Genomic DNA, 20,516 nt, shown 5'->3' with positions numbered 1-20,516 from the left:
CCTTTATTACAAGGCCGGGCCGAATACACTATTACGGACAGTGAACCCCTGAGCACATCACCATGGGCTTTTAATGGGCTAAACACTTACACAAAGTAGTCCTTGGGCCAAGCCACCTTATAAAAACCAAGGGATTGTGGGCAGATGCTGTTAGACAGTTTTGTATGCCCTTAGCTTCAATCAGAATGATGTACTTTATGAGTTTATTGTAAATGAATAAAAGTGCATATTTGATTCATGTTTCCTTGGTATGTTTCTGTGCAATACCCTCAAACTGGACACTTAATGAGACTCGTGTTAGTTTAGAATGTTCACAGCCAGTGGGTCGGTCTGGGGAGACCTATCCTGCCTGACAAGGCTGATACTGTGGTGCCACCAAGTCAGTTGGGGTGGCCTGTCCCAGCTGCCAGGGTGAGACCTAGGCACATACAGTGTAGAATTAATTAAATCTTTGAACTGGACTAGATTTCCAGTATTGCCCTGGACCTTGGAGATTAATGGGCAAAACTGGAATGTTACACCCGACCCCTAGACTCGATTATGATACTACACTGGGTGTCGGATTGGGCTATCTTCTATGTACCAATCAGTGAGATCCTTAGCGGGGGTCAAAACCTGGGTATGTTGGGACAGTCTGAGAATTCATCTGAGTGGGTGATCATAGTGACAGGATCAGCCCCTTTGTCGGACAAAGGTAATGATCGGGGATGCACTCTCACTGATGGAAACCAAGACTTCCAGCAGCCGATTTCAATCGTTGAGATTTGTTTTGCAAAGTATACTTTATATGAGATATAAAAGTATATATATTATGGTTTCTAAAAGGTTTGCAAAAAGGTTTTAATTCCCGAGATCCATATAAGTAGAGAGTGCAACACTGTTCTTGCAGCTGAAGGAGAGGTCCTCTCTTGTCGGGCAGTATATGATCCTTATGGGCTGAGAGGTTAAGTGTAAGACCATTGAGGATAATACCTGATGGGCTAATCTTGCATCTGCCCACAGTCCCTGGGTGTTATAGGTGGCTTGGCCTAGGGACCACTTAGGGTAAGTGTTGGGCCCATAGAGCCCATTTGATGGGTTTCAGGGGGTGCACTGTCCATAACAGTGTATTCGGCCAGCCCAGGTAACAAAGGCTGGGCCGAACCCATGTGGCTGATGTGTGGATCAATGCTTGGGTCCCACGCCATACAAGGAAGCCCAACTAGTCAGCAGTTAGGAAGGTTAAGTGAGCACATAAGCTTAACGGGCCTAAAGCCCATTTTGAACTGGGCTATTTAATTAGTTAATTATGGGGTGAATTCTGAGATGGATTAGCAGATAGGATAGGGTCTTGACCCTATCCACTCAGAGAGTCCAGATCTGAATGTGATTCAAATCTAGAAACCTCCTAATGAGATTAGGAGAAAGTTAATCTAATCTGTAGATAAGATAAGGCTTTATCCCTATCAGCTAAAGAGAGGTCTGATCCAAATATGATTTGGATAAGCAGCTTCTAATTGGATTAGGAGCTGATCTTTTGGGTTAACAAAAGAAGGAAGGGGGCGGCAGCCTTTAGAAGAAAGAATTAAGCATCCCTGCAGAATTCTTTCTTGCCGCCTCCCTGTTCTTGCCGCCCTATTTGCCAGTTCAATCTCCAGTTGTGGGAGAAGTCAAGATTCGATCTTGACATCAGTTCTTTGAGGAAGAATTGATAGGAAGTTGTACTTAGTGCCATCCTGCTATTTCTTGCGAAGGACAGAGTTCTTGGAGAAGAATACTACTGATTCTGCTCCATCCTGCACTGCGCCATCTTCAGTGGAAGCAGTCTTTGGATCATTCCTTGGACGTGAACACCTTCGTTAGGGGATACTATTTCTCCGTATCAGGTATAATCCTCTCCTACTCCTTTTGGTTCAGATCTGGTTCAGTTTATGCTTCAAGAATGATCCTTGAAAATATGATTTTCTAAATAGGGAATGCGATTCCCAATTGAAGGGAGAGAAAAATTTTTGAAATTCGCCCCCTTATTCCCCAAATTTTGAAGGTCTCAACCTTACCATCGGGGCCCTTCTTCCTCTTGTAAATCCATTTGCAACCGATTGCTTTTACCCCGGAGGGCGGATCAACTAGAGTCCAGACTCCATTGGTCTCCATTGAGTCCATCCCTGCTCTCATGGCCTCCACCCACTTCTGGGAGTCTATGTTCAACATAGCTTCCGCGTAAGTCACGGGGTCCTCCTCACTAGTCAAGGTTTCCACCAGGTAACTATCCTAGTCATAACCATAACGGACTGGTGGCCTGGATAACCGAGTGGATCTTCTAGGTTGGTCACTACCTGGAACTTGTGGGACATCTCCCACTGCTCCTGAGCTCTCCTCATCAAGAACAATTTCCTGATGATGGGTGTCCAGGATGTAATCGGTTTCCAAGAATTGCGCATTTCGACTGGAGAACACTTTCTGCTCACTTGGGTCATAGAATAGATTACCTACGGAGCCTTTTGGGTAGCCTACAAATAGGCAACGACTGGTCTTGGATTCCAACTTGTCTGCACTCGTTCTTTTAACGTACTTTTGTTATTTAGTGGAAATAAATAAAGTGCATGTTTGATTCAGGTTGTTTGGTTTAATTCTGTGTAAGACCCTAAAACTGGACACTTATAGAGACTCGTGTTAGTTTTAAATATTCACAGTCGTTGGATAAGTCTGGGGAGATTTATCCTGCCAAGGCTGATACTGGTGTGCCACCAAGTGTTGGGATGGCCTATCTCAGCCACCAGGGTAAGACCCGAGGCACATGCAGTATGGGATTACTTGAATCCTTGAATCGGACCAGATTTCCAGTATTGCCCTGGACCTTCGAGACAGATGGGCAAAATTGGAAAGTTACACCTGACCCCTAGACTCGATTATGACATTTTACTAGGTGTTGGATTGGGCTGTCTTTGATATGCTAATCAGTGAGATCCTTAGATGGGGATCAAAACCTGGGTATGTTGGGACAGTCTGAGAATTCATCTGAGTGGGTGATCATAGTGACAGGATCAGCCCCTTTGTCGGACAAAGGGTAATGATCGGGAATGCACTCTCCCTGATGGAAACCAAACTGCCGGCAGTTGATTTCAATCGTTGGAATTTTGTTTTGCAAAATTAATATATTTATATATATGTACGGTTTAAAATTGTTTGCAAATGGTTTTAATTCCTGGGATCCATGTGAATGAAGAGTGCGGAACTGTTCCTTGCAGCCGAGGGAGAGGTCCTCTCTTGTCGGGCAGTACATGATCATTATGGGCTGAGAGGTTAAGTGTAAGACCATTTAGGATAGTACCTGATGGGCTAATTTTGCACCTACCCACAGTCCTTGGGTTTTTATAAGATGGCTTGGCCCAGGGACCACTTAATGTAAGTGTTGGGCCCATAGGGTCCATATGATGGGCTCAGGGGTTTACAGAGTCTTTCAGTGAATTTGGCTGGGCCTTGTATTAAAGGCTGGGCTGAACCCTTGTGGCTGGTGTGTAGATCAATGCTTGGGTCCCATGCCATACAAAGAAGCCCAACTGGGCAGCAGATTGGAAACTAGTTAAACACTGAACATCTAATGAATTCGAACTAGGTTTCTTAATTAAGAAGAAAGGAGGAGAAAAACAACACAGAAATACATCAGAATTCGAACTAGGTTTTTGGTGAAAAGAAATCTCCCTACGAATTGAGATTAGATCTCATTCATACTCTAGAGAGAGAGAAAAAGCAGTTCAGCCTTTTTCGCCCTTGGAGTTCTCCTCCTGCCGCCGCCATCTACCTTTGCAAGATTCGATCTTTGCAGAAATAGGAAGTCAAGAAATCTGTTCTTGACATCAGTCTTGCAAGAAAGACTGAAAAAGACTCAGTGTTTAGTGCTTCCAGAGGGTTCTTGCGAAGGATCTAGTGTGTAGGACACACCCTGCTGGTTCTGTTCCATCCATAGCTGTGTCATCTTCAGCAGGAACGGATCTTGGTGCATTCTTTGGGCGTGAACACCAACTTTGGGAGATACTGCTTCTCCGGATCAGGTATATTCCTCCCATTTATCTTTTGGTACAGATCTGGTTTGATTATGGTTCAAGTAGGATCCTTGAATATTGTATTCTAAATCTAGGGAATATGATTCCCAATTGGGAGAAGGTAGGAAATTTTTGAAATTCGCGCCACCCATTCCGTAACCTTTATGGCGTCCATTAGATGGATCCTACCATTCTTTCAGTGGTATCAGAGCCACAGGTTCGAATCTTGAACCAAAAGAAAATCAGATCTGACCCTGCGCAGATGGATAGAAGTTGTTCTTTCAAGATTTGCGCAGATTGTTTTCTTTATTTCAAGAAACTATTTCTTGTTAAGGGCGATTGATCTGAAATTAATTTTTGTTAATTCCAAAATTTATTTAGAATTGTTCTATATTTATTTTGATTTAATGGACTGTTCGAACCTGGAGATCATAGTGCAGATTTGGCGCAGATGGTCTGCGCACCCTTTTTCCTTTCTATTTATTTATTTCATTTAATTCGGTTTGTAAATATTTTTTTTTTATTTTCTAGACTGAATGTATAGGATTTGATCAAGAATGTAATTAATTAATAGAAATAGGATTTCTGTTATTTATTTTCTTGATTAAAAAAGAAGGAAGAAGATGGTAGCGCTGGATGATTGCAGATGGAGAAATCGCTTCCTGCGATTTGCAGTTTGTGAAACTGCAACATTGGAAATTAACCTCTGTTTTGCAGGTGGTGCGAATAGTCCATAGATTGATTTGTGATTGCTTGAAATCAAAATTATTAATTTCAGATCTTTCATGAATTAATTCTTGAATTGAAAATCAGTTTTGGACTTTTTCGGACTAGATTGGACCAAAACTGTTTGGACCGAATCTGGGGTTCGAAAAGGACTGTTTTTCAGTCCATATTTCTCACTCTTTCTGTTCAATAACAGGGATTAGTTCGGCCCACCTGTAAAGCCCAGTTTTAAAGGGTTAAAACTGCAAAAGCCCATTATTGTGAGAAAAGCTGTATGGGCCGAACTGCTAACTATGATTCAGCCCATACACCTAGCAAACATTAATTGTTAATGATTTAGTTTTTAAATGGGCTATTCGATGGGCTTTACAGCAGTTAATTGATTGGATCAATTCCTCCTTTACATGTGATGTTTGGATGTTTGATGTGCTGCGATCATGAACCATAAGCACTTGGCCCATGAAGACTCGATAGTGGCTCTTGCGCACAACATGGCTGAATGCACATCATTAACATGGTGTCCCTTAAGGTCATTAGATGACCCCTCTTTGTTTAGTGGGCCCTACAACCCTGAAAAGGGATGCGTACGGAACCCCTTGCCGATTAAGGCCCACCAGAAATCTGACTTTATGAAAGTTAGTGGGAGCCACTCTGGTTTGACCTAAATTAGAAGTAGGGCATAATTTTGTTCCCTCCAGCAAATATGAATGCAAGTGTTAGGGAGATCCATATGATGGACTCTCTAAAGGCCTTCTGTCATTAGCACAAAGATGGGTCCTTCAGTAATGTGGAAACGCACCATAAAATTGGGCTATCCATTTGCTGTTGGATCTGTCAGAGTGTTTCATAGGATGATAGGGGCGTCATAGACCGATGTGGGAGGGGCTTCACCAGAAAATGGGAACTCTCTCACGGTACCTTGGCATAACCTAAATATGATGGGTAAGCACTCACTGGACAGAATGGTTTACCTGAAAACGGCTCTAAACCTTGTTTGATAGAGGCCAAAAGGGAAACTCATTTGATGAGTGGATATGATCCGTCACAGAAAGGTGGTGGGGTTATGCAGCTGAAACAGTTGGCTTCACGCACCCCATGTGATTTTCTACATTTCCAGAGACATTACGTGGTCTCCGTCACTGAGAAATGAGGGAAATCTCAGAGATGAACAAATGGGAGTGAAACATAGATTAAAATCCATATCTATGTAAGTAACATCAATCAAACTAAGGTTGTGGACTAATCTTTGTTGTTTTATCAGAAAATGGCAAACGGTCAATTTGCAAAGCTGCTAGACGATAACAAGCTTAAAGGCCCAAACTATGCCGACTGGTACAGAAATCTTATGCTGGTCCTAACTTCCAAAAAGTTAGACAAGGTAGTGAAAAATCCTGCCCTGGAACGTCCGGGTGATAGGACTTCTGAGGCCCGTAGGAGGGACTACCAAGATTGGGAGGATAAAGAACTCCCTAGCCCACTGCTTTGTCATTGCCTCATTAGACAACTCAATACAGAGGCAGTTCGATCAGATCGAACTAGCCAAGGACATATTGGACAGTCTAAGAACAATGTATGAAGAGCAGAACCGTTCTACTCGACAGAAGGTCCTGAAACTGTTCATGACCGCGCAGATGTCCAAAGGGCAGAAAGTTCATGACCATTGTCTTCGAATGATGGGATACATTAATGAACTAGAAGCTCTAGGATCCGGGCTAGATCTTGGCATACAAGTGGATGCCATCCTAAATTCTTTGCCCTCTTCATTCAAGGCATTCACAATGAACTATAATATGAATAAGCTGAATGTTAGCGTCTAGGAACTCAGCAATATGTTGCAAAGAGCCGAGGATCTTCTCAAGAAGGATGAGCCTGTGGTTTTGCTTGCCGAAGCTAACAAATCGGGCAAGAAAAAGAGAAAGACAAAGAGGCCCCAAAAGATAGCTACCAAACCTAAGAAGCAGAAGAAAAACAAGGCATCTGATGTCTGTCACTTCTGCAAGCAGACCGGCCACTGGAAGAGGAATTGTCCTACCTACCAGGAATCTAAGAAAGGTAACATCGAAACTTGTGTCATAGAAACTAATATGTTAGTTACTTCTGTGTCCGGGTGTGTTGACTCCGGGGCTTCAACTCATGTGTGTAACTCACTGCAGGGGTTCAAAGTTAGCAGAAGCTTGAGTGGAGGGGATGTGACATTGTTCTTGGGAACGATTGCAAGTGTTGCAGCTGCGGCAATAGGAACCGTAGAATTAGTTTTTAAAAAAAGGAGTACTTGTGCTTAAAGATTGTCTTTATGTACAAAACTTGAGAAGAAATTTAATTTCTGTTTCCAAACTGTGCGCTGATGGATATACTGTTTATTTTAGTAATATGATTACTGTTAAACGGAATAACAAATTCATCGCATGCGGGGAACTGGAGAACGGTCTCTATGTTCTACATCCTTCTCTGGAAACTAACTTAACCGAAACTACGTCGGTCGAAAATCTCAAGAACAGGAATCATGATACAGTAAGTCCCACGTGCCTCTGGCATTACCGACTTGGCCATATCGGTATTGACCGAATCACAAGGCTAGTAAAGGATGGTCCTTTGGATTTTCTAACTGTAGAAAATCTTCCCACTTGTGAACCTTGCCTTCAAGGTAAGATGTCTAAGCGGCCATTTGACGGTAAGCCTGAAAGATCTGAAGGCACACTTGACCTAATACATACTGATGTATGTGGGGTCCCCTGAGTGTTAGGACACGGAATCAACACGTGTATTTCATCACTTTTACAGATGATTTTTCACGATATGGTTATGTGTATCTAATGAGACATAAATCTGAATCCTTTGAAAAGTTCAAAGAGTTCAGACAGAAAGTCGAGAAATAGTTAGGGAGAGAAATCAAGGCCCTTCGATCAGATCGAGGTGGCGAGTATCTCTCTGACAAATTCAGGGACTACTTAAGGGACAATGAGATAGTGTCACAACTAGCTCCTCCTGCTACACCTCAACTCAACGGTGTTTCAGAGAGGAGGAATAGGACTTTGTTGGACATGGTCCGGTCACTTCTTGTACGCTCACAATTACCCACATCCTTTTGGGGATACGCATTAGAGACTGCTATCTACGTGCTGAATCGGGTTCCAACCAAATCAGTTCCGAAAACTCCATATGAACTTTGGACCGGAAGGAAGCCAAGTGTAAGACACTTGAAGATTTGGGGTTGTCCTGCACACGTTAAAAGAACAAGTGCGGACAAGTTGGAATCTAAAACCAGTCGTTGCCTGTTTATAGGCTACCCAAAGGATTCGGTGGGTTATCTATTCTATGACCCAAGTGAGCAAAAAGTGTTCTGCAGTCGAAATGCCCAATTCTTAGAATCCGATTACATCCTGGACACCCATCGTCAGGAAATAGTTCTTGATGAGGTGAGCTCAAGAGCAGTGGGAGATGTCCCACAAGTTCCAGGTAATGACCAACCTAGAAGGACCACCAGGGTATCCAGACCACCAGTCCGATATGGTTATGACCAGGATAGTTACCTGGTGGAAGCCTTGACTAGTGAAGATGATCCCGTGAATTACACGGAATCTATGTTAGACATAGACTCCCAGAAGTGGGTGGAGGCCATGAGAGCTGAGATGGACTCAATGGAGACCAATGGAGTCTAAAGACTCTAGTGGATCCGCCCTCCGGGGTAAAAGCAATTGGTTGCAAATGGATCTACAAGAGGAAGAAGGGCCCCGATGGCAGGATTGAGACCTACAAAGCTCGTTTGGTGGCGAAAGGGTATACTCAGAAAGAAGGCATCGATTATGAGGAAACCTTTTCGCCCGTGGCCATGCTTAAATCCATTAGGATCCTGTTAGTTGTAGCAGCGTACCATGACTATGAGATTTGGCAAATGGATGTCAAAACCGCGTTCCTGAATGGAGATCTTAGTGAAGATATCTACATGCAGCAGCCGCAAGGCTTCATTGCTTCTGGTCAGGAACACATGGTATGTAAACTTAATAGATCCATATATGGACTTAAGCAGGCTTCTAGGAGTTGGAACATCCATTTTGATTCTGTAGTCAAAACGTTTGACTTTGAGCAGAATCCGGATGAGCCCTGTGTTTACAGGAAATCCAGTGGGGATAAGATCACCTTTTTGGTGTTGTACGTGGACGATATCCTACTCATTGGGAATATGTTGACTTCGGTCAAGGTATGGCTATCACAACAGTTCTCCATGAAAGATCTTGGAGAAGCTTCATACATACTGGGTCTTTGACTCTATAGAGATAGATCGAAGCGGATAATTGGATTATCCCAAGCTGCTTATATTGACAAAATTGTCAATAATACAGCATGGAGAACTCCAAGAAAGGAAACGTTCCTTACAGGCACAGAGTCACTCTCTCCAAGAAGATGTCTCCCAAGACTTCTGAGGAGATTGAGCGCATGAGAGACATTCCCTATGCCTCAGCCGTAGGGAGCGTCGTGTATGCCATGCTGTGCACTCGCCCGGACATTGCTCAGGCGGTGAGTGTGGTAAGCAGATTCCAGGCAAACCCAGGGCAGGAGCATTGGACTGCTGTGAAGAACATACTCAAATACCTTCGAAGGACAAAAGAGTTTTGTCTGGTATTCGATGGTAGTTCACTACAAGTTCTAGGGTATACCGATGCCGATTTCCATTCGGATCCAGATGATAGAAGTGTACATCGGGGTATGTTTTCACGATAGGATCGTGTGCTGTTTATTGGAAAAGCAGCAAACAGGGGTCCACTGCAGATTTCACAACCGAAGCCGAGTACATTGCCGCAAGTGAAGCTGCCAAGGAAGACATGTGGATGAAGAAATTCATACACGAATTGGGAGCGATTCCATCCAGCACATCACCTATCCCGTTGTTGTGTGACGACAATGGAGATATCGCCCAGGCTAAAGAGCCTCGGGCTCACTCGAGGTCAAAGCACATCGAGAGAAAGTACCATGTACTGCGGGAGATCGTTGGTAGAGGGGACGTCCTAATTCAGAAGGTAGCATCAGCGGATAATGTGGCAGACCCATTGACTAAGCCACTAACACAGAAGGTGTTTGAGAAACATGTGGAAAGTATGGGACTCCGGCTTGTACCAGATTGGACACAAGTGCAAGTGGGAGCTGTTAGACAGTCTTGTATGCCCTTAGCTTCAATCCGATTTAATGTACTTTTGTTATTTAGTGGAAATAAATAAAGTGCATGTTTGATTCATGTTGTTCGGTTTAATTCTGTGTAAGACCCTAAAACTGGACACTTCCAGAGACTCGTGTTAGTTTTAAATATTCACAGCCGTTGGATAAGTCTGGGGAGATTTATCCTGCCAAGGTTGATACTGGTGTGCCACCAAGTCTTGGGATGGCCTGTCTCAGCCCCCAGGGTAAGACCCGAGGCACATGCAGTATGGGATTACTTGAATCCTTGAATCGGACCAGATTTCCAGTATTGCCCTGGACCTTGGAGACAGATGGGCAAAATTGGAAAGTTACACTTGACCCCTAGACTCGATTATGACATTTCACTAGGTGTCGGATTGGGCTGTCTTTGATATGCCAATAAGTGAGATCCTTAGATGGGGATCAAAACCTGGGTATGTTGGGACAGTCTGAGAATTCAAGAAATCTGACTTTATGAAAGTCAGTGGGAGCCACTTTGGTTTGACCTAAAATTAGAACTAGGGCATAATTTTGTTCCCTCCAGCAAATATGAATGCATGTGATAGGGAGATCCATATGATGGACTCTCTAAAGGCTTTCCGTCATTAGCACAATGATGGGTCCTTCAGTAATGAGGAAACGCACCATAAAATTGGGCTATCCATTTCCTGTTGGATCTGTCAGAGTGTTTCATAAGATGATAGGGGCATCATAGACCGATGTGGGAGGGGCTTCACCTGAAAATGGTAACTCTCTCACGGTACCTTTTTTGCGAAATCTCCTGCGAAATCTCCTTCTCTACGAAATCTCCTTTTTTGCGCCGCCAACTTCGATCCAAAATAAAATAAATAGAAATCCTAATATCTATTAATTATTACATCAGATCGAATACCTATACATTCAGTCTAAAAAATAAAAAAAAAATATTTTACTGATCAAATGTAACAAAATAATCCAAAATCTGCAAAAATGCAGGTTCCTTGCGCAAATCAAGATTTTGATCTCCTCTTGTACGAACAACCCATAAATCAAGAAAATCATAAAGAACAGTTCTAAATAAAAATCAGATTTATATAAAATTAATTTCAGATTATTCGCCCATTAATTTTGGGAACAAATTTCCCAAAACCCATATCTGCGCAAATCGGGTAGAACGCCTTCTGCACATTTGCACAGGTTCAGATCTGACACAAAAAGGTTCAAGATTTGAACCATGGTTCTGATACCACTAAAGGGATGAGAGATCCATCGTATGGACGCCCAAATCTTGTGGAATAAGGGGGCGAATTTCAAAAATTTTTCTCTCCCTTCAATTGGGAATCGCATTCCCTATTTAGAAAATCATATTTTCAAGGATCATTCTTGAACCATAAACTGAACCAAAAGGAGTAGGAGAGGATTGTACCTGATACAGAGAAACAATATCCCCAAATGAAGGTGTTCACTCCCAAGGAAGGATCCAAAGACTGCTCCCACTGAAGATTGGCGCAGTGCAGGATGGAGCAGAATCAGCAGTGTTCTTCTCCAAGAACTCTGTCCCTCGCAAGAATCAGCAGAATGGCACGTGAGCACAGCTTTCTATCAATTCTTCCTCAAAGAACTGATGTCAAGATCCAATCTTGACTTCTCCCAACAATGGAGATCGAACTGGCAAAATGTGGCAGCAAGAACAGGGAGGCATCAAGAAAGAATTCTATAGAATTGCTTAATTCTTTCTTCTCTGTGATTTCAGCACTAAAGAGGATGTGAATATCTCCTTCCAAAGGCTGCCGCCCCTTCTTTCTTTTGTAAAACCTAAAGGATCTGCTCCTAATCCAATCAGGAGCTACTTATCCAAATCATATTTGGATCACACCTCTCTTTCGGTGATAAGGATAAACCCTTATCTTATCTACAGATTAGATTAGTTTTCTCCTAATCTCATTAGGAGGTTCCTAGATCTGAATGGATTCAGATCTTGACTCTCTGAGAGGATAGGGTCCTGTTTGCTTATCCATCTCAGAATTCACCCCATAATTAACTAATTAAATAGGCCAGTTCTAAATGGGCTTTATGCCCATTAAGCTTATGTGCTCACTTAACCTTCCTAACTGCTGCCTAGTTGGGCTTCCTTGTATGGCGTGGGACCCAAGCTTTGATCTACACATCAGCCACATGGGTTTGGCCCAGCCTTTGTTACAAGGCCGGGCCGAATACACTGTTATGGACAGTGCACCCCCTGAAATCCATCAAATGGGCTCTATGGGCCCAACACTTACACTAAGTGGTCCCTAGGCCAAGCCACCTTGTAACACCTAGGGACTGTGGGCAGATGCAAGATTAGCCCATCAGGTATTACCCTCAAGTGTCTTACACATAACCTCTCAGCCCAGAATGATCATACACTACCCGACAAGAGAGGACCTCTCCCTCGGCTGCAAGGAACAATGCTGCACTCTTTACTTATATGGATCCTGGGAATTAAAACCTTTTGCATGTCTTTTAGAAACCATAATATATATACATTTATATCTCATATAAAATATATTTTGCAAAAACAAATCTCAACGATTGAAATCGGCTGCCGGCAGTCTTGGTTTCCATCAGTGAGAGTGCATCCCCGATCATTACATTTGTCCGACAAAGGGGCTGATCCTGACACTATGATCACCCACTCAGATGAATTCTCAGACTGTCCCAACATACCCAGGTTTTGACCCCCGCTAAGGATCTCACTGATTGGTACATCAAAGATAGCCCAAACCGACACCTAGTGCAGTATCATAATCGAGTCTAGGGGTTGGGTGTAACATTCCAATTTTGCCCATTAATCTCCAAGGTCCACGGCAATACTGGAAATCTGGTCCAGTTCAAAGATTCAATTTATCCTACACTATATGTTTCTAGGGTCTCAACTTGGCAGCTGAGATAGGCCAACCCAAACGACTTGGTGGCACCACAGTGTCAGCCTTATCAGGATAGGTCTCCCTAGACCGACCCACTGGCTGTGAACATTCTAAACTAACACGAGTCTCATTAAGTGTCTAGTTTAAGGGTATTACCCAGAAACATACCAAGGGAACATGAATCAAATATGCACTTTTATTCATTTACAATAAACTCATAAAGTACATCATTCTGATTGAAGCTAAGGGCATACAAAACTGTCTAACAATCCTCAATGGCCTTGTACTTAACCTCTCAGCCCATAATGATCATACACTGCCCGACAACAGAGGACCTCTCCCTTGGCTGCAAGAAACAGTGTTGCACTCTCTGCTTATATGGATCCTGCGAATTAAAACCATCTTTTAAACATTTTAGAAACCATGATGTATATATACTTTTATATGTCGTATAAAATATACTTTGCAAAACCAATCTCAACGATTGAAATCGGCTGCCGGTAGTCTTGGTTTCCATCAGTGAGAGTGCATTCCCGATCATTAACTTTGTCCGACAAAGTGGCTGATCCTGTCACTATGATCACCCACTCAGATGAATTCTCAGACTATCCCAACATACCCACGTTTTGACCCCCGCTAAGGATATCACTGATTGGTACATCAAAGACAGCCCAATCTGAAACCTAATGCAGTATCATAATCGAGTCTAGGGATTGGGTGTAACTTTCCAGTTTTGCCCATTAATCTTCAAGGTCCAGAGCAATACTGGAATTCTAGTCTAGTTCAATGATTCAATTTATCCCACACTGTATGTGCCTAGGGTCTCACACTAGCAGCTGAGACAGGCCACCCCAACCGACTTGGTGGCCACCCATCCTCGTGCTAATGATGGAAGGCCTTTAGAGAGTTCATCATATGAATCTCCCTATCACATGCACTCATATTATCTGGAGGGAACAGATAATTACACCCTAGTTTTATCTTTAGGTCAAACCAAAGTGGCTCCCACTAACTTTCATAAAGCCAGATTTTGGTGGGCCTAAATCGGCTAGGGTTCCGCACGAGACCTCATGATGAGGTGTGGGGCCCACCACTGAGGAAGGTCATCCAATGACCAAAAGGGACACCATGGCAATGATGTGCATTCAGCCATTTTGTGCGCAAGAGCCACTGTCGATTGAGCATGGGCCAAGCACTTATGGCCCATGTACGTAGCACATCACACATCCATACATCACATGCAGGGATAAATTGATCCAATCAATTAATTATCTGTAAAGCCCTTTTGAAGCCCATTTTAAATCCATAATATTAACCATTAATATTATCTAGGTATATGGGCCAAACGGTTCAACCCATATAGCTTTATGTGTTAAGTGGGCTTTTAGCAGTTTTAACTATTTAAAACTGGGCTTTTACAGGTTGGGCCGAATTAACCATTTAATTAAATATCAATCCTTAGGCCCATCAGTGGGAAAATTAGGGCTGACTTTCAGCCTTGATTAAACCCTAGATTCGGTTCAAACAGTTTGAACCAATCTTGGTTCGAATGGGTCTAGGGTTTGATCTTTAATTAAATCTTTGATTCAAGAAAATAATCTGAAATTAATTACTGATAAGAGAAAAACAACAATCAGTAAATCAGGGCTGTTCGCACAATCCATCCTGCAAAACAGAGGTTAGATCACAGAATGCAGTTTCACAAACTACAAATCGCAGATAGCGATTCTCCCATCTGCGAAATCTTCTTCTCTGCGAAATCTCCCTTTCTGCGCCGCCATCTTCGATCCAATATTAAAATAAATAGAAATCCTATTTCTATTAATAATTACATCAGATCGAATACCTATACCTTGAGTCTAGAAAAATAAAAAAAAAAATTATTTACAGACCAAATGTAATAAATAAATCAAGAAACTGCAAATCTTGCAGGTTCCCTGCACAAACCAAGATTTCAATCTCCTCTTGTACGAACAGCCCATAAATCAAGAAAATCATAAAGAACAATTCTAAATAATAATCAGATTTTTATAAAATTAATTTCAGATTATTCGCCCATTAATTTTGGGAACAAAAATTCCCAAAACCCATATCTGCGCAAATCGGGTAGAACACCTTCTGCCCATTTGCGCAGGTTCAGATCTGAAACAAACTGGTTCAAGATTTGAACCGTGGCTCTGATACCACTGAAGGGATGAGAGATCCATCCTATGGACGCCCAAAGATTGCGGAATAAGGGGCGAATTTCAAAAAATTTATCTCTCCCTTCAACTGGGAATCGTATTCCCTATTTAGAAAATCATATTTTCAAGTATCAATCTTGAACCATAAACTGAACCAGATCTGAACCAAAAGGAGTGGGAGAGGATTATACCTGATACGGAGAAATACTATCTCCCAATGGAGGTGTTCACGCCCAAGGAAGGATCCAAAATCTGCTCCCACTGAAGATGGCGTAGTGAAGGATGGAGCAGAATCAGCAATGTTCTTCAAAAGAACTTGACCCTTCGCAAGAATCAACTGGACGGCTTGTGAGTACAGCTCCAATCAATCTTTTCCCAAAAGATTGAAATCAAGATCCAATCTTGATTGCTCCCAAGAACTGGAGATCGAACTGAGAAATAGGGCGGCAAGAACAGGGAGGCGGCAAGAGAGTATTTGCAGGGAGCAGAATTCTCTCTTCTTGATTTCAGCACTAAAGAAAACCTGATGATCTGTGTGTTTTTAGGCTGCCGCCCCCTTCTTCTTTTATAATCTTAGAGGGATCAGCTCCTAATCAGATTAGGAGTTGCTAATCCAAATCATATTTTGGTTAGAAGTCCCTTTAAGTGATAAGGGATAATCCTTATCTTATCTGGAGATCAGATCTGCCATCTCCTAATCTGATTAGGAGGTTTCCAGATCTAAATCTTATTTAGATCTTGGACTCTCTAAGTGGATAGGATCTAAGCCCAATCCTATTAGCTGATCCACTTCAGATTTCGCCCATTTATTAACTAAATAAACAACCCAGTTCGAAATGGGCTTTAGGCCCATAAAGCTTATGCGCTCACTTAGCCCTCTTAACTGCTGCCCAGTTGGGCTTCCTTGTATGGCGTGGGACCCAAGCATTGATCTACACATCAGCCACTTGGGTTCGGCCCAGCCTTTGTTACAAGGCCTGGCCGAATACACTGTTAAAGACGGTGCACCCCCTGAAACCCATCAAATGGTCTCTACGGGCCCAACACTTACCCTAAGAGGTCCCTGGGCCAAGCCACTTTGTAACACCCAGGGACTGTGGGCAGATGCAAGATTAGCCCATCAGGTATTAACCTCAATGGTCTTACACTTAACCTCTCAGCCCATAATGATCATACACTGCCCGACAAGAGAGGACCTCTCCCTCGGCTACAAGGAACAGTGTTGCACTCTCCACTCACATGGATCCCGGGAATTAAAACCTTTTGCAAACCTTTTAGAAACCATATATATACTTTTATATCTTATATAAAATATATTTTGCAAAACAAATCTCAACGGTTGAAATCGGCTGCCGGCAGTCTTGGTTTCCATCAGTGAGAGTGCATCCCCGATCATTACCTTTGTCCGACAAAGGGGCTGATCCTGTCACTATGATCACCCACTCAAATGAATTCTCGGACTGTCCCAACATACCCAGGCTTTGACCCCCGCTAAGGATCTCACTGATTGGTACACCAAAGATATCCCAATCCGACACCTAGTGCCGTATCATAATCGAGTCTAGGGGTCGGGTGCAACTTTCCAGTTTTGCCCTTCAATCTCCAAGGTCCAGGGCAATACTTGAAATCTGGTCCAGTTCAAAGATTTAATTAATCCTACACTGTATGTGCCTAGGGTCTCACCCTGGCAGCTGAGACAGGCCACCCCAACCGACTTGGTGGCACCACAGTGTCAGCCTTGTAAGGATAGGTCTCCCCAGACCGACCCACCGGCTGTGAACATTCTAAACTAACACAAGTCTCATTAAGTGTCCAGTTTAAGGGTATTACACAGAAACATACCAAGGGAACATGAATCAAATATGTATCTTTATTCATTTACAATAAACTCATAAAGTACATCATTCTGATTGAAGCTAAGGGCATACAAAACTGTCTAACAGATCAGTCCGGGTAGCTTTAGCTTCTACCCATTTTGAAACATAGTCCACAACTAGTAGGATGTAAACATTACCGAAAGAGGAAGGGAATGGGCCCATGAAATCTATGCCCCATACATTAAATATTTCACATATCAGTATAGGGGTAAGTGGCATTTGGTTTTTATGGCTTAAATTACCTATCTTTTGGCATTGTTCACAAGCCTTGTAGAACATATAGGCATCACGAAATAGGGTAGGCCAAAATAATCCGCACTCTAGTATCTTACGTGCTGTCCTCTTTGGGCCAAAATGGCCCCCACAGGCATATGAATGGCAGAAGTGAAGAATGGAGGGGATTTCGGGGTCGGGCACGCACCTTCGAAGGACCTGATCGGCGCATTGCTTCCACAGATATGGGTCATCCCAGATGTAGTACTTGGCATCGCTTCTTACCTTATCTCTTTGAGCTCTTGTAAATTCTCCTGGTATGGTTCTAGTAACCAAATAATTAACTATATCTGCATACCATGGAGTTCCTTTTTGAATTGCGAAAAGGTGCTCATCTGGGAACTCGTCTTTCAAGGGTGTTGCCTCTTCACTTATAGTCAGCCTACTAAGATGGTCTGCAACCAAATTTTCTACACCCTTCTTGTCATGGATTTCGAGGTTAAATTCTTGTAGCAGGAGAATCCAGCGGATAAGCCTCGGCTTTGCTTCTTTCTTGGCGAGCAAATATTTTAGGGCTGCATGATCAGAATAAACAATCACCTTAGTACCCAATAAATATGAACGGAATTTTTCTAAGGAAAAAACTACAGCCAAGAGTTCCTTCTCTATTGTTGAATAATTGCATTGGGCAGCATCAAGGGTCCTCGAAGCATAATATATTGCATGAGCGGCTCTTCCAACCCTCTGTCCCAGAACAGCACCGATGGCATAATTACTTGCATCGCACATAATCTCGAAGGGAAGATCCCAATTTGGTGGCTGGATGACTGGGGCTGAAGTCAACGATTCCTTCAGCTTATCAAAGGCTACCCTGTACCCTTCATCAAAATCAAACATCGCATCCTTCTGGAGTAAATTACAAAAGGGGCGAGTTATCTTGGAGAAATCCTTGATGAATCTCCAATAGAATCCTGCATGTCCAAGGAAAGAGCGAACTTCCTGAATGTTCGTGGGATAGGGCAGGGATTTAATAACATCTACGTTTGCTTTATCAACTTCAATTCCCTTAGAAGAGACTACATGCCCTAGAACGATGTCCTGGTCGACCATGAAATGGCATTTTTCATAATTCAGCACGAGGTTCTTTTCTATACACCTTTCAAGTACCTTTATAAGGTTAGATAAGCATGAATCAAAAGAATCCCCATACACCGTGAAGTCATCCATAAATACCTCTATAATGCTTTCCACATAATCTGAAAATATACTATCCATACATTTTGGAATGTGGCGGGAGCATTGTAGAGACCGAATGGCAAGCGCCGATAAGCAAAGGTACCGAAAGGGCAGGTGAAGGTAGTCTTTTCTTGGTCCTCAGGTGCAACTGGAATTTGATGAAACCCTGAATAACCATCAAGACAACAGTAATGAGATTTGCCAGCTAGTCTTTCAAGCATTTGATCGATAAAAGGGAGCGGGAAGTGGTCTTTTCGGGTTAACAAATTCAGCTTCCGGTAATCTATACACACCCGCCACCCATTTTGAATTCGGGTAGGCACTAACTCATCGTCTTGATTTTCGACCACTGTCATACCTGCTTTCTTCGGGACTACTTGTACCAGACTTAACCCACTTACTGTCTGAAATGGAATAGATTATCCCGGCATCTAGAAGTTTTAAAACTTCTTTCTTCACTACCTCCATCAGCGGTGAATTTAATCGGCGTTGGGCTCCGATTATAGGTTTGGAGTCTTCTTCCATGAGTATTTTGTGCATGCAGGTAGATGGGCTTATCCCCTTGATATCAGCTATAGTCCATCCGATTGCTTCCTTGCGTTCCTAAGTGCTTGAATTAGTTTCCTTTCTTCCAGTGCATCGAGTTTGGAGGAAACTATCACAGGTAGTGTCTCCCCCTTGCCTAGGAACATGTACTTTAGGTGCTTTGTTAATGATTTCAACTCCAGCTGGGGTGTGCCAGCACAATAGATGGAAGGAGCCTTGTGTGAGATAGGGGTAAACTAATGAAAGAAGAATTACGGGCAAATTCAAAAGAGTTCAGTTCAGAAGTCAAAGTTTGCAGTTCTGAATTCAGCATAAACTTCTGCTTTGCTCATTGCAGTTGATCAGGCCCATTGTTAAGTGCAACTCTCAATGTGTCTTCATCTTCTAGCTCAAAAGTCTGCTGCACAAAGGAATCAATAACATCTATAGAGAAAATAGAATGCACATCATTAGGGTATCTCATGGCATCATAGATATTAAAATTAATGATCTCACCACCGAATTCCATGGTTGGTGTCCCCTTATGCACATCGATTTTTGTTCTGGACGTCTTAAGAAAGGGTCTTCCTAGCAAAATTGGGGTCGAGTTGGAAGAGTTATCTTCTTCCGTGTCAATCACATAAAAATCGGCGGGAAAGACCAAATTATTAACTTGGACTAGGACGTCCTCTAAAACTCCCTTCGGGTATGTAGTAGATCGATCAACAAGTTGTAAGATCACATCCGTTTCTTTTAATGGTCCGAGATTCATTGTTGTATAAATAGAATGGGGCATGACATTTATTGAAGCTCCAAGGTCAAGCATAGCTTTTTCGATCTGGACATTTCCTATCTTACAGGGAATGGTAAACATACCTGGATCCTCGCATTTAGGGGGTAGTCTTTTCTGGAGAATGGCTGAAACATTTTCTCCTATATGGACCTTCTCATCACCTTTCAGCCTTCTCTTAGTAGTGCACAGCTCCTTGAGAAATTTGGCATAGTGGGGTACTTGCTTAATTGCATTAAGGAGGGGGATGTTTACCTCAACTTTGCGGAAGGTCTCGAGAATGTCCTTGTCTTGCTCCTTCTTCTTGGATCTCGTGAATCGGCTAAGAAAAGGTGGAGCGATGACTATGGCTTGGGGTGGCTTTCCACTTGAATCCGTTTGGGGAGATGGTGTCTCCTTTTTGGTTGTATCCTTGGATGCTTCTTGATTGGGTTCATTCAGCTCCTTCCCACTTTTCAATGTGATAGCGCTAGCATTCTGTTTCAGGTTGGTCGTGGTCTGGGAAGGTAGCCTCCCTGATGATTGGGATTCCATTCGACTCATAGTTGTCGCTAGCTGGCTGACCTGATTCTCCAGGTTTCAGATACTTGTCCTCGTCTCCTGTTGAAATTGTTGAGTATTAGTTGCAAGGGCTTTCACAATTTCATCGAGAGACATACCTGAGTTGGGAGAGGCTGAATATGGTGGAGCCGGCGGCCTGGTTTGATGCTGATGTTGGAAGCCGAAGGGCTTGGTTCCATAGTTCAGGTTGGGATGATCCCTCCATCCTGCATTGTAGGTGTTCGAGTAGGGATCGTATCTCTTTTGCGGGAATCCTCCAACAGCATTAGCTTGTTCGTAAGGTTCATCTTGAAGCGTAGGGCACATGTCAGTTGGATGTCCCGGAG

At 42.9% G+C, this 20,516-nt stretch overlaps 1 protein-coding gene across 1 annotated transcript; it reads right to left on the bottom strand.

Annotated features, from left to right (window-relative positions):
• Positions 1-19,188: 19,188 nt before the first annotated feature.
• On the bottom strand, positions 19,189-20,172 carry LOC148790394 (uncharacterized). Its single transcript, XM_088892283.1, has one exon. It carries the CDS (start codon positions 20,170-20,172, stop codon positions 19,189-19,191), a length of 984 nt encoding a protein of 327 aa, XP_088748409.1.
• Positions 20,173-20,516: the final 344 nt, after the last annotated feature.

Source organism: Nelumbo nucifera, chromosome 7 (genome assembly GCF_055504915.1).
Source record: "Nelumbo nucifera cultivar China Antique chromosome 7, China Antique-T2T, whole genome shotgun sequence".
NCBI classification, from domain to species: Eukaryota; Viridiplantae; Streptophyta; class Magnoliopsida; order Proteales; family Nelumbonaceae; genus Nelumbo; species Nelumbo nucifera.
This window is presented reverse-complemented; position numbering and strand designations above follow the sequence as displayed.